The sequence below is a fragment of the Pinus tabuliformis genome, chromosome 8 (assembly GCF_031772625.1).
Source record: "Pinus tabuliformis cultivar Carrire ecotype Pingquan chromosome 8, CPIR1, whole genome shotgun sequence".
NCBI classification, from domain to species: domain Eukaryota; kingdom Viridiplantae; phylum Streptophyta; class Pinopsida; order Pinales; family Pinaceae; genus Pinus; species Pinus tabuliformis.
Window position 1 is genome coordinate 1715579010 of NC_142294.1, and position 19325 is coordinate 1715598334.

At 35.2% G+C, this 19325-nt stretch overlaps 1 protein-coding gene across 1 annotated transcript; it reads left to right on the forward strand.

The window, feature by feature from the left end:
* Positions 1-308: 308 nt before the first annotated feature.
* Positions 309-14051, forward strand: LOC149242893 (chaperone protein dnaJ 10-like). Its single transcript, XM_089371057.1, has 4 exons — positions 309-1467; positions 13467-13555; positions 13642-13887; positions 13995-14051. Exons 1-4 carry the CDS (start codon positions 309-311, stop codon positions 14049-14051), a joined length of 1551 nt encoding a protein of 516 aa, XP_089227183.1.
* Positions 14052-19325: the final 5274 nt, after the last annotated feature.

Here is a 19325-nt window from a genome sequence, read left to right on the forward strand (position 1 = left end):
TAGTAGTTGTAAATCATCATAGAATAACAACCGACCTTTGTGTTCTTAATTTCCATCTCCATCAAAATAATATAAATAGATAATTGGGTTTGATAGAAACTCACGACTTCCCGGTATTCACCCTTTGTTAGTGTTCTGAACAAACAGATCTCGGGAAGGATATCGATTTCCCATCTGATTTCCCATTAGATTCATTGGGCTCGATATAAACGAACAACTACCCCACTACAGCCATTGTTAGTGTTCTGAACAAAGTATCTCGTGGAGGATATCGACTTTCCATTTGATTCTGCTGCAGACTTTTAAAAATGGTACAGGAAACCGATTACTACGATCTTATAGGAGTCAGCTCGATGGCCACTGAAACAGAGATCAAAAAAGCTTATTACATGAAAGCTAGGCAAGTTCATCCTGACAAAAATCCAAATGATCCTCAGGCGGCAGAAAACTTCCAGATATTAGGAGAAGTTTACCATGTTCTCAGTGATCCAGCACAGCGGGTATCGTATGACGCACATGGAAAAGCTGGTGTATCAATGGAAATAATGATGGACCCAGCAGCAGTCTTCGCTGTGCTCTTTGGAAGCGACTTCTTTGAAGACTATGTAGGCCAACTTGCAATGGCTTCAATGCTTGCTTTTGAGAAGTTTACTGAAGGTGAGCAGACAGATTCCAAGAAACTACAAGAGATTATGAAGGGTGTCCAAAAGGAAAGAGAGGAAAAACTTGCACAGATTTTGAAAGATCGTCTTAATCAGTATGTACAAGGTGACAAGGTAGGGTTTATAGAACAAGCTAAATCTGAGGTTCAATTGCTGTGTGGTGCAGCTAATGGAAGCAACATGGTGCAGAAAATTGGTTACATGTATGAAAGACAAGCAGCAAAGGAACTTGGAAAGGAGGCCATATATTTGGGTTTACCATTTATAGCAGAATGGTTGAGAAGCAAAGGGCATTTTATAAAATCTCAATTCACAGCAGCAACAGGTGCTTTTGCGCTACAACGATTGCTAGAAGATATCGAGCAGCAGCCGACTACAGTAGATATGGAAGCATTTTTACAGTCCAACAAAGAATTGATTGTGAGCTCACTCTTGAAAGTCAATGTGCCTGACATTGAAGGCACCCTCTCGCATGTGTGCCAGATGGTGTTGCAGGATAAGAGTGCAACGAAAGAAGAACTTGGAGCTCGTGCGAAAGGTTTGAAGACTCTTGGACAGATTTTCCGAACTTCGAAACTACAAAGTGAAGATCGAATTCCAGAAAAAGACGCTTCTCGCATGCTGGGTAAGAAAGAATGCAAAAACGAAGCAATCTCTCCCGATACATTATCAAGGAATCGTGGCAGGAATACTCCTTTTTTCTGTGAGGGCTGTGGAACTAGATCGTGGTTCCGTCAATCAATGTATCCGGTTTTGTGGTTTTGGAACGGTCTTGCAAGACAAATTTTTCCAACCAGAACCAGATGTAAGTTACAATAGAATGATTTTAATTTTCGCTATTTGTTAGAGGCAAAGTAGATTGCTGATGTATATAGAGGAAGGATTTTATGATTCATAATTTATAGGAAAATTTTCGTAGTCAGTAGCTGCATTTCATTTCCCAAAAAAGCAACGATGCGATGATTTGAAATGGAGCATTTGAAATGCCATTACATTTACACTGCGTACAAGTGTTTATAAATTACTGAACTTCAGCTTCCAATCATGAAATCGTAAAAAGTAAGTATCGCATCCGAACATATAAATTAAATAAATCAGGTCGTTTAAACTAATAATTTTATGAAATGAATGATATTATTAATTCTTTTAAATTAATTATAAAATTTTCACCGAAGAGAAATGAGATTAATTTTTTATGAAATAAATGATATTATTTGTTTTCTTAAATGAATTATAGGGGAGACTTTATTTAGAGATTGATTTCAGGTTTAGGTTTCTTGATAAAAAGTATATCTATATATATATTAGAAGTTGAGTTTAAATAAGAGTTTTTAACACCAAAATGAGAAGAAGGTGACATTGAGAGCACAATATTTCATTTTAGGGTTTGATTTCAATGTTTCTTTTAAAAACAGTGGGGGTTTTAAGTCTATTTCTATGAAGGGTGGTAATGTTAGTCCAAACATGCGGTGATTTTGGAACCATTAGGTTTTAAAATGAGCTAAAGTCGCCACTAAAGGTGATTTCCATGGATAAGAGAAAACATTAAAGAATTTGCATGAAGTTAGTAACTATTACTGAATATATTTGTTGAGATTTTTTTTTACAAATGTACTCGGGAATGGAAATATTATGACTCTAGGTAGTGGGATGCATCTACTTCAATATGTCTTTATATTTTTGAGAAAAGATTGATATGTCAGTTCATACTGAGGTAACTAACATTTATAATTACTAAACTACGTGTTAATTGTTGATACTTAGAGTTTATCTAAGAACAACTTTATAACTTGGAAATCTAATTTTTTTATTTGTAAATCAAACCAATAAGATTTTGAAAAACAAAAAACCAATTTTGTACTAAGGTTTGATGAGCATTTTATAAATGTTGCACTATTGTTTTAACATTTACTCATGTTTCTATTTACTTTAATGGAGCCAAACACTCGTAAATCAATTGAGCATTTTATAAATGTTGCACTCTTGTTATAACATTTACTCATGTTTCTATTTACTTTAATGGAGCCAAACACACGTAAATCTATTTTCTTCAAGGAGCAAAAATATGAATGCATCTAGGAATGATTGTATCATGCTTGGATTCATTCAAATTCAAAAAAAATTCCAACTTTTAATGTTTTGTGGTCAATTTTCAATTAATTATAAGGCCTATCTACACCCAATATATATATTTATATTTAATAACTGAAATATCATTATTTATAATTAGCAACCAAACTATCCTTATCTATTAATATTAATTTTTAACATTATATAATGTCCGTAACACTTTCAGTAATCAATACAAATTACCATGCCTGCTAGGACCCATACAAATTGCCATTTTTTATTCGAGTGAATTGCCATTCTTTAATGGAGTGGGAAAGGTAATGAAAAGAGTCATAGCACACCTTTCAAAGATTTATAAAAGCCATTTTTTGAGGGACTCATGAAGGTAATGATCTGCCGAATGAGAGGTGGTAGAGTTGACAACCTCTCTATTTTGGAATTTCAGTAATCAATACAAATTACCATGCCTGCTAGGACCCATACAAATTGCCATTTTTTATTCGAGTGAATTGCTATTCTTTAATGGAGTGGGAAAGGTAATGAAAAGAGTCATAGCACACCTTTCAAAGATTTATAAAAGCCATTTTTTGAGGGACTCATGAAGGTAATGATCTGCCGAATGAGAGGTGGTAGAGTTGACAACCTCTCTATTTTGACTCATGCCATATGGGTTATCACTCATCCTCTTTCCTTGAGAGGTAGGCTTGTAAGTCGTTTTACGAGAAAACGAGGACAAGCACACTAACAAATACAAGGAGACTGAGGAGAAAGTGATTTCTATTTTTGTTTCTCTATTTTATTTTATAGAGATATATTTTAATTTGAAAGTTTTATATAGTTTATTTTTTTACTTTGGTTATTTATTTTTAATGAGCTTCTTGAGATATTACTAGTTTTTTAGATAATTGTTTAATAAAAATGTTTTTTGAACTCCATCCAAAAGGTAATGTTCTATAATTTTTTTACTTTGAGGTTAATTGTAAGTTTCAGATTCTTTTCCACTAAGACTTTTCTAACCTATCAATGAGGTTCATCTTCAAGACCAAGGTGAAAACACAGATCAATGTGTGATTAAATAGTGAGGAGATGCATCAAATTCCAAAATTAATGATTATGAAAAAATATTATTTAATTAAACTAATCTTAACCGCCAATTTTTAGTTATAATATTATATCTAAACAAGTCTAGGTAAGAGTTTATAATATTAAATAATTAGATTATATATATTTAACATCAATGGTTAATTATTGAAAAATCCAACTTAGTTAAAGAAGGCTATTAAGAAGGATTGATTTAAACATATATATATATATATATATATATATATATATATATATATATATATATATATATATATATATATAATAGAAAAGAAAATTAAAAAAAAAAAATTTGAAAGAAAGACAAATAAATAAATAACTCAAAAAGAGAGGGGTCGGAATCCAATTCTTCATCTGTCTTTTGACCTTGGTCCAGAATATGAACCTCATTGGTAGGTTTGAAATGTTGTTCATAAAATTACTCCCCTCAAAGTTTAGGAGAGGCAATCGACATGACACCTATGTATAAGAAATCTATGCAAATGTTGAAGGTCAATTGGATAGGCCTAAAACTCAGTGCTCAACTACTCTTGTGGATGCTAGAAGGGAGAAAAAAAGACCAAGAAAAGAGGCAATGAGAAGAGGTAGAAAATAAAGTAGGCTTATATGAACAAGAAGAGGAGACCACAACAGAGGCATGGGATGTTAGAGAGGCTACTAGAGCCATGAAGGATATGGATATTGAGTAAGTTGCTCAGAGGATGAGCAATACTTTTAGTAGGGGGTGATGATGAGCTTCATCATTGGGTAATTATATGGGCATTAATTCACCTCCTAGATTAGCCAAACCAACTATACTCATAACTTATTGCATAGTTTTGATTATATTTTGTTAATGAGATGAGTTAGAGTTGGATATTTTTCTTTGTGGTCTAATGTGCATTTAATGTAGGATTAAAGGAGAAAAACAACGAAATTTGGCAAAGACCAAGGTCAAAAATCGAATGGGACATGGGAGAGAGATTATAGGAGGTAAATCCTCCTCATTTACTACCCCTGCATTTGAATATTCCTTCATAAAATCAGAGTGCAAACAACCAAATCATGAGGACTAAAAGGTAGCCGAGCAAGTGAAAGAAAAAGCACTAGTTTATCTCATGTTTGGGAGCTGAACCTCCCTAATTTTAACGAAGTCGTTGGAGACTAGAGATGTATAAGTAGAGAGGCCGAGGACCTCAATAGGATTTAGATTTTTATTGCAAAACTCTACTCTATTTTTCGAGATAAAAGACTTCTGACAATTCTTTTTTATGTAATCTATTGTTTTGGTAATAAGAATGAGTTTTGTTTTGAGCCAACACTCAGTTAACTTAGAGGGTTGAAGCTCTTGGGCCAGGGCCCAACCCTAGCATCCAAGGCTCCTATTTATTGTACACATATGCTTAGTGTAGATTCATATCTTAGTTGTTATTTTGCCTATTATATGCATTTCCATTAAAAGTAGTGTAGATTAGATTGGTTGTGTGATAGTTTGTTTCCATTTGTGCCTTATTTCAAGTAGCAAGTTAGCAAGGAGAAAAAGGATCACCACAAGGTTGTCAGTAAGTGTCTCTACCTCACTTCCTCCCTCTGGGACCATGACTTGAGGAAGGGACCCTTTAGCAGCACCAAAAACACATATTTCTAGTTATTTGATGAGCTTTGGAGTTTGTTGTCTTTAATTCAGTAGTTGGTTAATGTTGCAAGGCATATTTCATTGTCATCTTTTTCCACCTCCTTTTCTGCAATAATATCTCCCTCATGCTTTCATTCCCTTCAACAAATTTTATCATTCATAATGTAGTCAGTTGGTTCATGATTTTCTATTTATGAAAAACGTATCATGTTGCATAGTTCCTTTTGGAAGACACACATGTTTTATGCAAAGAAGATACCTCAGGAGGAAACTAAGACTTCATAACCAACAACCACCTTCTACTTCATCCACCTTAGCCATCCCTTGATTCACCATCACCCTCACTAGTTTTTCACCATTTTTCATTGAAATTCTCCTAAACACATTGAGCGAATCTAGCCATCTCTTATCTTGGGTATTGACTCCCGAGTGCTCCTAGAGCTTCTAACACTCCATTCCACCCATAAAACACCTTCCCTAAGCTTCCTAAAACCTCCAAAACCTCACAATTAGCTCTTGGTTGTAACCTGGAGGTTTCCTGTAATTCCTACAGGATCATCGTGTAGGTTTCTAGTACATCCTGTAGCCTTTCCTGAAACGACCTGTTTTGAGGCCGAATTGATGGGAAACCCCTAGGAAGTCATAAAAATCCTTTTAGGACCCCTCCATAGTATCCAACCACTTCATAAACCTTCTAGCCTTCCTCAAACACCTTCCATCCACCTACCACATCCACAAGAACGATTAGTTTTCATACTTGATTTTGCCTAAAAAACCAAAGAAGTAAAAACATATTTAGTTTAGTTTATTTGCTTGCACATTAGTATGGTTTGATGCCTTTTATTTCTGCAACTTAGATAGTAGAATTTCTTCATTGTTTATTTAGCCATTCTTCTTAGCATAGATTCTTAAATGGTTAACTAGGGTATGGTGTGGTTTAGCATTACATGTTGTATTTTACCATTACTGCAATAGAGTAACTCTCTTAGAGTAGATTTACCCTTCTTTCATCAAAGAATCAAGCTTCTTATGACTCTATAGAATTTTGGCATGGAACCTGATTGGTCTCTCGCCAGCTGAATAGTGACAACAGGTAAAACCATCACTTTTACTTGTGCATAGAACACTATCACCTCCAAGTTTGTCTGAACCCCAAGATGATAATTAAGGCTTGTAGCCCAAGAATTGCAACATCCTTGCTGCAATACTGGCACTCATCACCACTCAATGTTAATCATGGCGCTACTTGTACTTAACATTGGCTATGTCCAATATGTCATGGACTTGTTGGTGGATATGTTGAATGCACATAATGATGTTGTTAACCCTTTCAACTTCGGACTAAACGTGAGCCCTATATACCTGAGTGGATGCAAATGGTATGTACACATCAATGGGGCATAATGGTTGAAATCTCAGCTCTACTTGAAAAGGGTTGTGGCATGTTCAACTGTGGAGAGCTCTAATGTAGCTCTGATACACATAGGGGAGAATTCCATCCCACTTGCATGGATGGTTTGAGTTGTACATGTGTAAAATGTGTACGCTCATCCTGTTGAAAACCTCTATTTGGCCATCATTTTAGGGATGTAAATTCATGGAATTAGTATGTTTGGTATCGACGATCAACGAACGATTGACCAAAATTCCCTTAGGAATATGTTATCCCATCCTAAGACAGTGAATTGTGGGATACTAAAGTGTACCGTCACTCGATGAAAGAAGAGATTAATAGTGGACTTTGTTGTGATACTCTTCTTGTAGGCCACGATGATGGAATTCTTAGAGAACCTGTCAACGACCACAAAAATGAAATCGTTGTCGTGCTTAGTAGAAGGAAGGCATGACATGTAATCCATGGAGACAAATTCCCAAGGCCAGCTAGGAGTAGGTAGACGAGTATACATGCCTTTCTTCTTGATGTTTGGTTTGGCAATAATGCAAGTGGTGGAGGATCTAATGTGCTTCCCAACATCCTCACGAAGTTTCGGGCAATAGAAATACTTATACAATACCACCACTATTTTCTCTACTCCAAAATGTCCAAGGACCTGACTGTAGTGTGCCTCCCAAATCATCTTGGAACACTCACTTGAAGGAACACATATATGTCCTAGGTGGCATAATAGTGCATGTCAATGATCTCTCTTATAAAGATTCGACCATGCCGATGTCTCATGACCATAGGAGTCGAGCACAGTGATGAACGCCATGACCGATGGTTGGCTGAGGCAATCCTCGATGTTATTGGTGCTTCCCTTGTTATACTTAATGTTCAAATGGAATTGTTGCAGATAGGTGGACCATTTATTATGGCAATCGTTCTACAACTTCCCTTTTGTCTGTATGAACTGGAGAGGTCAGTGGTTTGTGTCGATGACCGTTTCCTTCCCCATAATGTAATGCTTCCATTGTAGGCCTACCTACATAAAGGAATAAATTTATTTATCATAAGTGGGGTACTTTCAGACTATGTCTAAAAGTGTCTCACTGTGGTAAGCCACTGGATGCCAATGATGAGTAAGAGCCACACCAGTATCATAGTTAGAGCCATTTGTCTCAATCTCAAGTGGTTGTTGCAGGTCTACTAATGTGAGCATTGGTGTAGAACATAAGCGATTCTTCAACTCATAGAACACTTTTTGTTGGGTTTCCAACCAAAAAAATTTGATTTCCCTCCACCCTTGGTGACTTGACTTAAAGGCCAAGTGATATGAGAGAACCCCAATACGAACCTACTTAGAAACTATCAAGACCTAGAAAGTCATGGAGCTCTATTAGAGTGGTTGGGGTTGGCCAATCTGGAATGACTTGTATCTTGAATGAGTGTATATGTACACCTTGCTCATCAATGATGTATCCTAGATATTGAACCTGGACTAGGCCAAAGGTGCATTTCTCTAAGTTAGTATGCAACTCGTGTTGTCATATGGTTTGAAGGACCTATTAGTAATGGTGGAGGTGCTCTTCCCAACTATGGTTGAAGATCAAGATTTCATTTAAATACACCACCACGAATGCATTGGTGAAGCATCGCAAGATGTCATCCATCAATCTCATGAAGGTTGGAGGGGCGTTCGTCAATTTGAATGGCGTGACCCACCATTCGAAAACGAGCTCCTTGTATTTGAATGAAATCTTCCACATCTGAGGTTTCGATAGGCACCTGGTGATAACCTAACTTCAAGTCAATCTTACTGAAATATTTGGCCCCTTTGAGATGGTTTAGAAGGTCATCAATCAATGGTATTGGGTACCTATTCTGGATAGTGATCTTGTTCAACACCCGATAGTAAATACAGAGCCTCCAGGTCCCATCCTTCTTTTGTACCAATACAATCGGGCTCCCACAAGGAGATGAGCTTGGACTGATGTGGCCTTTCTGCAATAGTTATTGAATCTGCCACTTGATCTCATTATTATTTAGAACAGAGCGTCGATAGATCGTTCTGTTGGGCAGTGGCATGTCAGGGGTCATATTGATGAGTGCTTGACTTGATAGTGCATAGGTACCTGTACGGGTGAGGAAAACATATCCCTGTATGCCTCCATGACATTGTCCATTTCTTTTTGCTGTGCAGAGGAGCCCTGCCTAGAAGACGTTGTCACGGCCTTCTTCTTTCCCTGCGGGGGAATCATATGGAAAAAAAGTTTCCTTGTCTGTGAAATCATCTTACTGCATTGCTTTGCACTGATCAAAGAGATGGCAGTATGCAGGACTACCTCAGGTATTTTGTTCAACTTATTAGCCAAATTAATAATCACATAGCAAGGCCTAGACTCATATAGAGCATGTCTCTTCCAAAAGTATGGTTTCCCTAACAATACATCACAAACTTCAATAAGAGAAACATCACACAGTACCTCATCCGTGAAGGGATTGATGTTGTAGGGAAGGTTACACTGTTGGCTCACGTAGAGATCTCCTCCTTGGTGAAGCCACACGATGGTGTACCAATATGGATGTGTTGTAGCCTTTAAACCCATCTGCTTCACAACCTCGAGTGAATTGAGGTTATTTTGGCTTCCGTTGTTGAAAATGAACTGCAGCGGAGAACCCTCCACCCACACTTGTGAGTGGAAGAGTCATTCCCCCTTGTCTAAATATTGAAGATCAATCTTCTGTATCTTCATGGTGGCCATGGTGGCACTCGGCTCGGCATCAATGATTTGCTTCCCTTTGTCAGTTCCCTTATCAAGTTTTGATTCAAGCTCGGAACCTGCGTCTGATTCGAAAGGCTTCAGCTCGGCCACTAGTGACTGCCTCGCCTGACACTCACTTGTATTCTAAGTGGATATTTTATGGAACTCACACTATTTTCCCATGTGCTTCTTCGACTTCATGGTGGTGTTATTTTCTTGCGGCTTTAGTGGCCTGTCCTAGGTAGCCCCGCCTTGGCTTCGTCCTTTGTTCTCTGGTTTGGGGGTGCCTTTTCCTTGATTTGGATTTGCATATCCAAATTCCCTCTTCTTCTATTTAAACTTATGCTCAATCTTGACAACGTACCGATACATAGTGTTTGAGCGAGGAAATGACTAGAGAATCCATCTTATCCTAGATGTACTTGTGTAGACATTTGCGATACTTGAGCACCAAATGCCACTCAGTATCCTTGATACCTAGCTTCGAGCAAAGGGTATGGAAACTATTTGTGAAGTTTGGCACATCATGGTCCCTTTCCTGCTGTAGGATGATCCACTTTATGTATTTGTCTTCATAGCTCTCGACAGGGCAATATTTTTCCTTGATGGCATCTTGGAAAGAATTCCAAGTGGGTATGGTTGAAAACGAACAGGGTTCACTCTCATCCTTTGTTCACAGTGGGTTTCCCACCAGTCCTTGACGTGTGCACTGGCTTTGAGAAATGCAAAAGTAATATTTTCCCGATTGGAAAAGTCATGAACTGAAAAATATCATTCCAAAAGATTTAACAATTTATCTACATTGTCTACATCTATCAAGCCTTCGAATATGGGAATATCAAAGTTGACTTCTACATTAAAAAGAGTGGCACCTCTAGAATGGTTGTTGGATGAAGATGCATCGCCTGTGGGTATTCATCAAAGTATCTGGGCAAAGTTATCCATCATCGCATCCCTCTGTCACTCGAGGGGTTCCTCGAGCAATATTTTGAAATGATCTCCTACCCTCTGTTCTTTATTTCCTTCCACCATGGGAGGCCATTGGGCTTTGCGAGGCTAATCTTGCAATGGTTCAACCAGATCAAGCCCTAACTCCTTATAACCTGACCTCGTTGGTGATAAGCAAAGAAAAATAGAGAAAGAGTAGACCACTCCGATACCACTGGTTCGAACTTAAACCTGAATGCAACAACTTATAGATATAATCATAAAGACAAATATGTAGCAGAAGAGCAATTCATTTCATTAACAGAAAAATATTGGACTATGATTACAAATATAATGGAAATAAGATAGCTCGGACAATGGTAGCTTATCTCTAAGAATGGATGTGGGAGCTACATGGCTCTAAAATATGTTACAATCACGCTCAAGGGTCTATTTATTATTGTAAAACATGAGAAAAAACTAAAAAACCAAAACACTAACCTAGGAGATGTAACACCAAGAGTTTGTGGGCCTCGTTGGAGTTAGTTGGGTAGCCAACTTTCTGGGGTCGTAACCTGGTCATATTATCTTTGTTTGAGACGTACGATACCATGTTGTAAAGGTCTCATTGAGTACTACAGGCTTCATGATAGCCCCATTCCTTCGGCTACGAGCCTGGCATAGATCCCAAACAAGGATTGTTTAGGGGGTCAAAATTGCTCTAGAGGTTCAAGACTCGAAAAAATGCTAAAAATAGTAAATGTTGAAATGAACAGGGAAAGAAATGAAACTTCCTAGGGGGTATAGGTGGAATAGGTAGGTGGCCACCAATATCCACCTTGATCAGTCTCACAGTTGTGAGAACAATTGTACAAATATACTAGGGAATCGAAATAACAATTGTACAAATATACTGGGAATCGAAATATCATGGCTCTAGATAGTGGGATGCATCTACTTCAATATGTATTTGAAGTTTTTAGGAAGAGTTGAAATGTGAGTTTGGAATAAGGTAACTAAATCTTATTATTAAGAAAGGTTGTGTTAGTTATTGAGATTAAGAGTTTATCTAAGCACCATTTTTATATCTTGGAAACCCAAATTTTTTATATGTAGATCAAACCAATAAGATTTTGAAAAAAAAATGAATATTGTACTAGAGTTTGGTGAGACTTTAATAAAATTTTCACTATTGTTATAACATTTACCCATGTTTTCACTTAAGCCAAGCACACATAAATCTATTTTCGTTGAAGATTTACCCATGTTTTCACTTAAGCCAAGGACACATAAATCTATTTTCGTTGAGGATTAAAACTATGAATTCATTTAGAAAGTATTCATTCAAATTTCAGAAAATTTCCAACTCTAAACTTTTTGTGCTAAATTCCAATATATGTATTTCTGGTTAACAACTAAAATATCCTTAATATTAAATGAAATATATTAATTTTAGTTTTTAACATTATATAATGTCCTCACACTTCGAGTAATCAATACAAATTACCATATCCCCTAAAATCCTTTAATTTGAATAGAAACTCAACATTTTTAATTTGATAATACACACATCATCCATTTCAAGGAATTTTAGATTTTATCTCAACATAAACAGTTGAATATAAACATTATTATCATTATAATTACTTCAATAGAATAGGTGCATTTTTCTTACTAAATAAAACGTCAACTCGAGAGTGAACGCAAACAAAAGCTCTTGATTTTAGAAAAGTGGAAGTCCGTTTGAAAAGTCAACTTGGAGGCATCTATAAAGAAAGCTCTTAATTTTAGAGAAGTGGAAATCCTCTTATATGAAATGAATGATATTTCTTATTCTTTTAAATGACTGATAGGGGGAGATTATGTTTCATTAAAATTATCAAACCTTAACAGCACATCAAAATTAGGTTTTTTAATTAACATGAATAATATTCTTAAGAGAGAATGTTGATTTTAAAAAAACTAATTCACTTCATATATATATATATATATATAATTTTGTACATTAGAAAACAAGTGAAAAATACATTTTACATAATGCTAAAAAAAAATGATAGAACATACATTTTAGTTTCAAAAAAGTTAAATAATTTAGCCAACATTAAATTATCTACTCGTTAATATTATAAATAAGTACAAAAACGTATGGTCAGTTTTTTCTTTCTCAAAATATTTTTTTGAAAATAATGAATGCTATGTTCCCCTTTCTATCTCTTTATAATTTGTATTTTTAAACAACAAAAATCATGATACCAAAGTGAATTTTAAATCATAAAAAAATCTTATAATTTGTACTTTTAAACCACAAAAATCATGATACCAAAGTGAATTTTAAATCATAAAAATCTTATGTATAATGAACCATATCCTATGTTACCACTAACAACAAAATCTATCCAAAATTTTCTTATTTTACTTAAAAAAAAATAAATTAACTCGAAGGACTATCATATTTGGAAGGTAATTATTTTTTATATTATTCAATCTTTTCCATTTCTTTCCTCACAAAATGCATGTTAGATATTTGTTAGATTATATTTCCGATGCAATAATATGAAATTGTTCTCTATTATGTTATTATTGGATTATGGTTGAAATAATCACTCAAACACTTCATCTTGAATAAGTAGTTAAATCTAATAATCATGTGATGGCACCCAGCCCAACACTTTTATAAAACTATAATAGGGTGATGATTTGTTATGTTTGACTAATGTATGGGAATGATTCTGTAATAGTTGCGTGGTTGATTAAATCATATGATAAAGTTGACACATGTATGAAATGCAAAGGATATTTTGGCTTTCGGTTGATGTGGCATTTAATGAGTTCATAATGGGCAGTACTTGCCTGGTTGTTTGCGCTTCCCGCTCGTTCCTAGGCTCTTTTCCCTTGTTCATTAGCTCTTTCGGTCATTTGCTATAGTTCGTTGAGGGTTTGTTCCCCAGGCTCTGCAAGACTCAGTAGGCAGTTATGTTGTAAGTCATGGGCGTTTCTGGTTGTTCGTCGCTATGTTCATGCTGGTGTTTGCTCCTTGGTCTGTAGACTGTTCTGGCTTGTCCAATGGTGACTTAGGTAAGTCCTCTGTTGAGCTTCGACTTCTCTCTGTCGCGGTGTCTACAGGCTGCTTTATATGAACTCCTGCACTGGTATTCTTATTCCGGTTGGCATTTTCAACGGTTGCTTGTTCCTAGGTTGGCTCAATGGCTTCCTTCAGCTTCTGGCGCGACACACAGGTATTTACTCTGTCTCTGCTTCAATTATCAAAGCTTTCTCCCTCAATTTCTAACCCTGCTTGCTCCTTATTCGCCACAGTTAATCGATACTGTTGCTGGAACGCCTGTCCGCGGCGCTACTGCAAACTCTCAGGTAATGGGTTACGGTTTCTTTTGACAGTTCGGTCTTTTCCGTCCTCGTTCTATATTTCCTTTCCTGTTGTGATGTATCGCTGACACTGAGCAACGTTGGTTCTACAGGTGATAAGAGTTGCAGTGGGAGAGTTTGGCCATGCTCATCTCGGTTTTGTTCGATAGGCTCTGCCTCTTCTCAATTCTTGTTAGTTCTTTGTCCGGGTCTTTCAACTCTGGTATCCACTAGGTCTTGGTAGTTTTCTTTGGTTGTAACTGTTAAACTCCTCCAAACCCTCGCCTAGGGTTTCATCGTTCTCAGTCTACGCGTGTTTTGTTGTATTTGTATTTCGTGGTCGAAACCCTCTCCCAGGGTTTATAGTCCACGGTTTGGACGTCCACGGTTTTATGTGTATACAGTCCGGCTCTATGTTTCTATTCCACGGCCCCTTGCGGTTCTGGAAAGGAGAACAATTTAGAACGATGTAATAATATGAAATTTAATTTACCTGGGCTCGTCCGTGACTTGTTTTCTCCGGTCTCGTCGTTGGAACTGCTGTTACGTATCTTCGGTTTGTTAATTGAAATATATTGTGTTACTTTGCCGAATACTGTGAACGTGCTGTTGATTTTATAGAATAGTGGAAGTTTTGTTCGGACTTGATTTCTTGGCCGGTAATAGTTTTGGTTATGCTGCTCCTAGTTTTGTCTTCGTTCACTATTACAGAAAGACTGCAAACTCTTGTGCTATTTCTGTTCTTTAATATTGTTAATTGAATTGGTTATCCCTCTCGGGAAACATAAAAGAAAAAGACTACTTTACAGAACCTGTAGTTAGTGGCTATATACTCAAACTGCTTTCAATCGAACCTTAGTAAATGAAAATAGACACACAGATGGACAACAATCTGGATTTCTCTGTTGTTATTTTTTTTTATTTGAGTGCGAGTGGTCTTGAACTGAACCCCCCATGGTTTCATCCTGTTACATTTATAGCTTTGCTATTCCCGTTAATGAAACTGTACAGTTGCTTTTCAGTTAAACTTTTACAGTTATTTAGTTGCTGGTCGACCATATTATGACGGGATTTTCTTTTCAGATACATTGTCTTTTCCCTTTCAAACAACAGAATAATTATGACATTGTCTTTTCCCTTTCAAACAACAGAATAATTATGACTTGTTGACAACAGACAAACACATGTTCCTAACTGTTCAACTACCTTTACTACCTTTAACTAAGTAAAAGAAACTAAAACTAAAAGCCCTACCTACTTTCTGTCAACCAAAATTAAGACTAATAAAAATAAATTCAAATTTTCTATGACCTAGCAAAGACCGACACCCGGTCATGGTGCTTGAGTTGGATTGGATGCTCCTACATCATCATGAGCAATATCTATAAAGCAATATCTCATGGTGCTTGAGTTGGATTGGATGCTCCTACATCATCATGAGCAATATCTATAAAGGAGGGAAATGAAATGTTATTGTGATGATGAAAAAAAACTAGTAATAGATATCTTCTTCAATTTTTCTTTCTCCTTATTCATTATTCATTTTTTATTATTATGTGTTTCATTTAGATATACAATATCCTTATATGGTATCAAATATATATTTTATCATATGACTTGTCTAACTGAAGTGAACAAGGGTCTATTTTCCTTGATACAGAGTTTATTAAAAATCAAAATTCTAACAATTTGGGGTTTTCAAACTCGAAAAACTCTAATTTGTCATGAAAATTTTTTAGGTGTACCATATGGGGATGATTGGAATACAGACCCATAGACAAGGAGAAATATGATAAAACTAGATTATTTATTAATAGAGGATTAAGGCTAAAATATTGAACGAAGATAAGAGGTAGAGTGAACCAATATTGATAAATTTTAACCTCAAAAACTTATAAATGCATCCACAAGTATAAAGGAGCATCCACAAGTATAAAGGAAAACTCGTAAATATAAAGAACAAAAGGATTTTTATGTAGAAATCCTAGAATTCTTTCCTTAATATATGAAGATTACATTTAAATTTATCAACATCAATTAAGAACCAACTCCATTTTTTGAGATGTAAGACGCTCTACAACCTAGTACATGATGGAGATACATGATGGAGATATTGTCACATAATGTTATATATATATATATCTATATATATATATATATATATATATATATATATATAGATGAAAGAGATGTTGTGGTTAACTTTACTTAAAAAAAAAGGTTACTTTAAAAATCAATGTCGGCCAATTTTAAATACTTGAATTTTCACTTTTAGTTTACATGAAACTTTATATAATGAGATAAAGTAATTAAAAAAAAACACTTTTTTATATGACAGATAAATGTAATTTGTTCATTGAGACTAGATTCAATGTCTATAGTATGGTGGAAATGTGTAATGTAAAGTAAAATAATGTTAATATTTTGACTAGGTCCAAATAAAATTAAAATATGGTAGAGATGTGCAACTTAATGGAATTTAAACATTGTAACTTGGTGAAAACAAAATTAAAATAACAAAATAAAAAATAACCCTATAAAAATTAAATAATAAAAATAAAAATAAAAAAGGCTCATGGTATTGACCCATGGTTTTCAAAATCCATGGTATTGACCCACGGAATTCCTCTGGAATATATTATATCAAATAGGTCATTCAAGAGAATAAAATTAAGGTCAAGAGGTTGCAAAATTATAGAAAAGGATCATGATAACCCTTCCAAGGGGATGATGAAGTAAGCTAAGGGTTCAAGAACCTTGAGAAATTAGAGGGAAATTCCACTTAGATATTTTTAGGTCTCATTACTAAATCTAATTCTGAGGAAATAAAATCTAAATTACTAGAGGAAGTAATGGGAGAATGGGGAGGATACAAGTCCTTTCATATGTCTCACATGCTTGCTTTTTCTAGTCTAGGGGATTTCTCCCTAGGAGATTACTATTTATCAATCCTCAATTTTTCTATTGTTTAGTTGGAAACTAAAGGATCTTCCATTTTTGGATTTGTAGAAAGATGGTAGTGAATTTTTCCTATGTCAAGGGTGGATTCTCTTTGACAAGAGGTGGGGGATTTTGCACCCATACATTTCTAGAGAAGTGGAGCACACAATCCATGACTAGTAGTCCATACTCTTCAAAACATCCACGTTAAAAAATAATTCATCCATAGTCAAGAAGGTAACACGAAAATGTAGCACCTTTCTTGATAATAACTGAATTTGATAGCCCTATGGCTAGGTCAGGGATATCAAAAATTCACGCCATGATCATACAACTTACATCTTGAAATGAGTTGTCCAAATGAGTTGTCCACTTCATAATAGAGGCCTACAAAATTAAATAAATATTGGGATGCGTCCTTAAACTAGAGAATCCATGGAATTCCATCCATTCTATTCTAGGTGGGGGTAAGTTTTCTCTGTGTTAAGTGCAAATTAATGAATACTTGTCACATTTTAAGAAGGATGTAATGATTGCTCAGTTTCCAATAAATTTACAATATTTTGTCAACATCTTGATATGCCAAAAACGACCAAGCTAACCATTCTTTAACAAGAATCATACTTCTCATAATTTATTGCAATGCGATGTCAAAGATAATCTCAATATTATTTTTTAGAGAAGTCAGTTGCAATCCTTTGGCTCAAAAATCTTCCAAGAAATGGGGATTTTTGGAACTCCAATATTTCATTTAACTTCAAATTATCCCCTAAGAGCACATTGGTAACCTTAGGTTTATGCTTAATTCACTTACTTATTTTGCGAGGGTTCCTTGGACCTCTTGAATGCATGCCTCCACTTGTAGGAGATTTGAAATGGGGAAAGAGAGACTGCACATTAGGTCATCTATAAGGATTTTCCAAATGAATCTATAATCTTGTCACCCATGAATGTGACCTTCAAAATCCCTTGAACCAAATTTTGTTTCCATCAAATTCATTAAGATTTTGGATCCTTCCTTTGAGAAGAGACTAAAATCCATGCATGGTGAATGAGACTAGCTTGTATGCCCTCATCCAACAAATGCCCCATTACATACTAGTAGTTTTTTCTAATTGATCTGTAAACTACCATGGATACTCCATTGGTTATTTCATTATAACATATCTGATAAATTATGCTTTAAATTTTTAAATTTACACTATTAGGGTTTATTTCTCCTTACATTTTTGGATCTATAAATTATTCTTTATACCATAGACATGCAAATTTTAATTATGCAAAAAATAGAGAACATTGAGATCAAAAATCAAAAACAATGGTTTGACACAAGATATAACTTGGTAAACCCATTTAGGAAAATAAAAGTTGAAAGATTAGAGAAACCTACTCCCTTTCTCTAAAAGAAAAAATGGTTGTGAGTACAAAGAAGTAAGGCCTGTATCTTGGGGGCTACTATAGTGCAAAAATCATCTTTTTGTGCTCTCTCTATCCCTCTTGGCTACTATGTTAGCTCATGGATCAGAATGCACTCAAAAAGAATTAAACACCTTTTTCACCCTAGTGGCGTGATTATAACACAAAAAAGTAGCCTACTAGTGGTTTGGTTCCCTCCTTCAAATCTTAACTAGAGTTACAACCTTGCCTCTTCTAGTGTCATCTTCCTCATGATCATATTTCTAGCCCATTTTCCATGAGTAATGGTGCTAACATGGAATCCTCTTGAATTATGGTAGACAAAATAGGAATGCCAACTTTCGAGTAGTGTAATTTTTGCATATAGACTTTGATTGAGATAATTCTTATGTTTTTGGGAAGGTTTTTCGTAGAATAGGAAAAAATTTCTTGAACTAAAGTGGTAAATATTTACCCTCAAAAAATTCCATTTGATGCCTTTAAATGCTGCCAAATTGGGTCCCACTATTAAAACTTGTCCTGTGAACATGGATGACAAACAATATATTGATCCAATCTAGATCACTAATGTAGACATTAAATTTGAGATGGTGCTAAGGTGGTGATAACTATTGATTTAAGTATACACATAGTTGAGTAAAGGGAAAAATGCACTTGGAGTCACTTCAGAAAGTCTCATATAGACAAAATTTCTTGTTGTGATTTGAACAATTAAGGAGTGGGTGTTAACGGTTGTAGAGTAACCTATATGTCCCTTGGGTCAACTTGAATTTTCTGATCACTTGAGGGATCATGAAGATAATGTACTAATTCATCCTCCAAAAGTCCTCATGTATAGCTACGTAGTAATCAAAAGCCATGAGAACTATAAGGGTTGCAAACTCTAGGTTCTAAAAATACTTGTTTCCTAAATCCCATCATGATACCAGAAACACTTTTTATGGTAATCAACATTTAAATTCATATAATTTTCAGTAAAGTGTTAATTCATTCTTATTTAAGTAATAAATTTAATTTATAAAAAAAATATCACTCTAAAAACTTTTCATTGTTATTTTCTTGATCATTAATTATAACAAAAAGAATCA

Bases quoted from the DNA above. Each gene is read 5' to 3' on its own strand.
- LOC149242893 (XM_089371057.1), top strand. From the start codon at position 309: ATGGTACAGGAAACCGATTACTACGATCTTATAGGAGTCAGCTCGATG. The intron at 13,556-13,641 runs GTCTGTAGACTG...CGGTGTCTACAG, and splicing joins ATGCTGGTGTTTGCTCCTTG to GCTGCTTTATATGAACTCCT. The intron at 13,888-13,994 runs GTAATGGGTTAC...TTGGTTCTACAG, and splicing joins GCGCTACTGCAAACTCTCAG to GTGATAAGAGTTGCAGTGGG.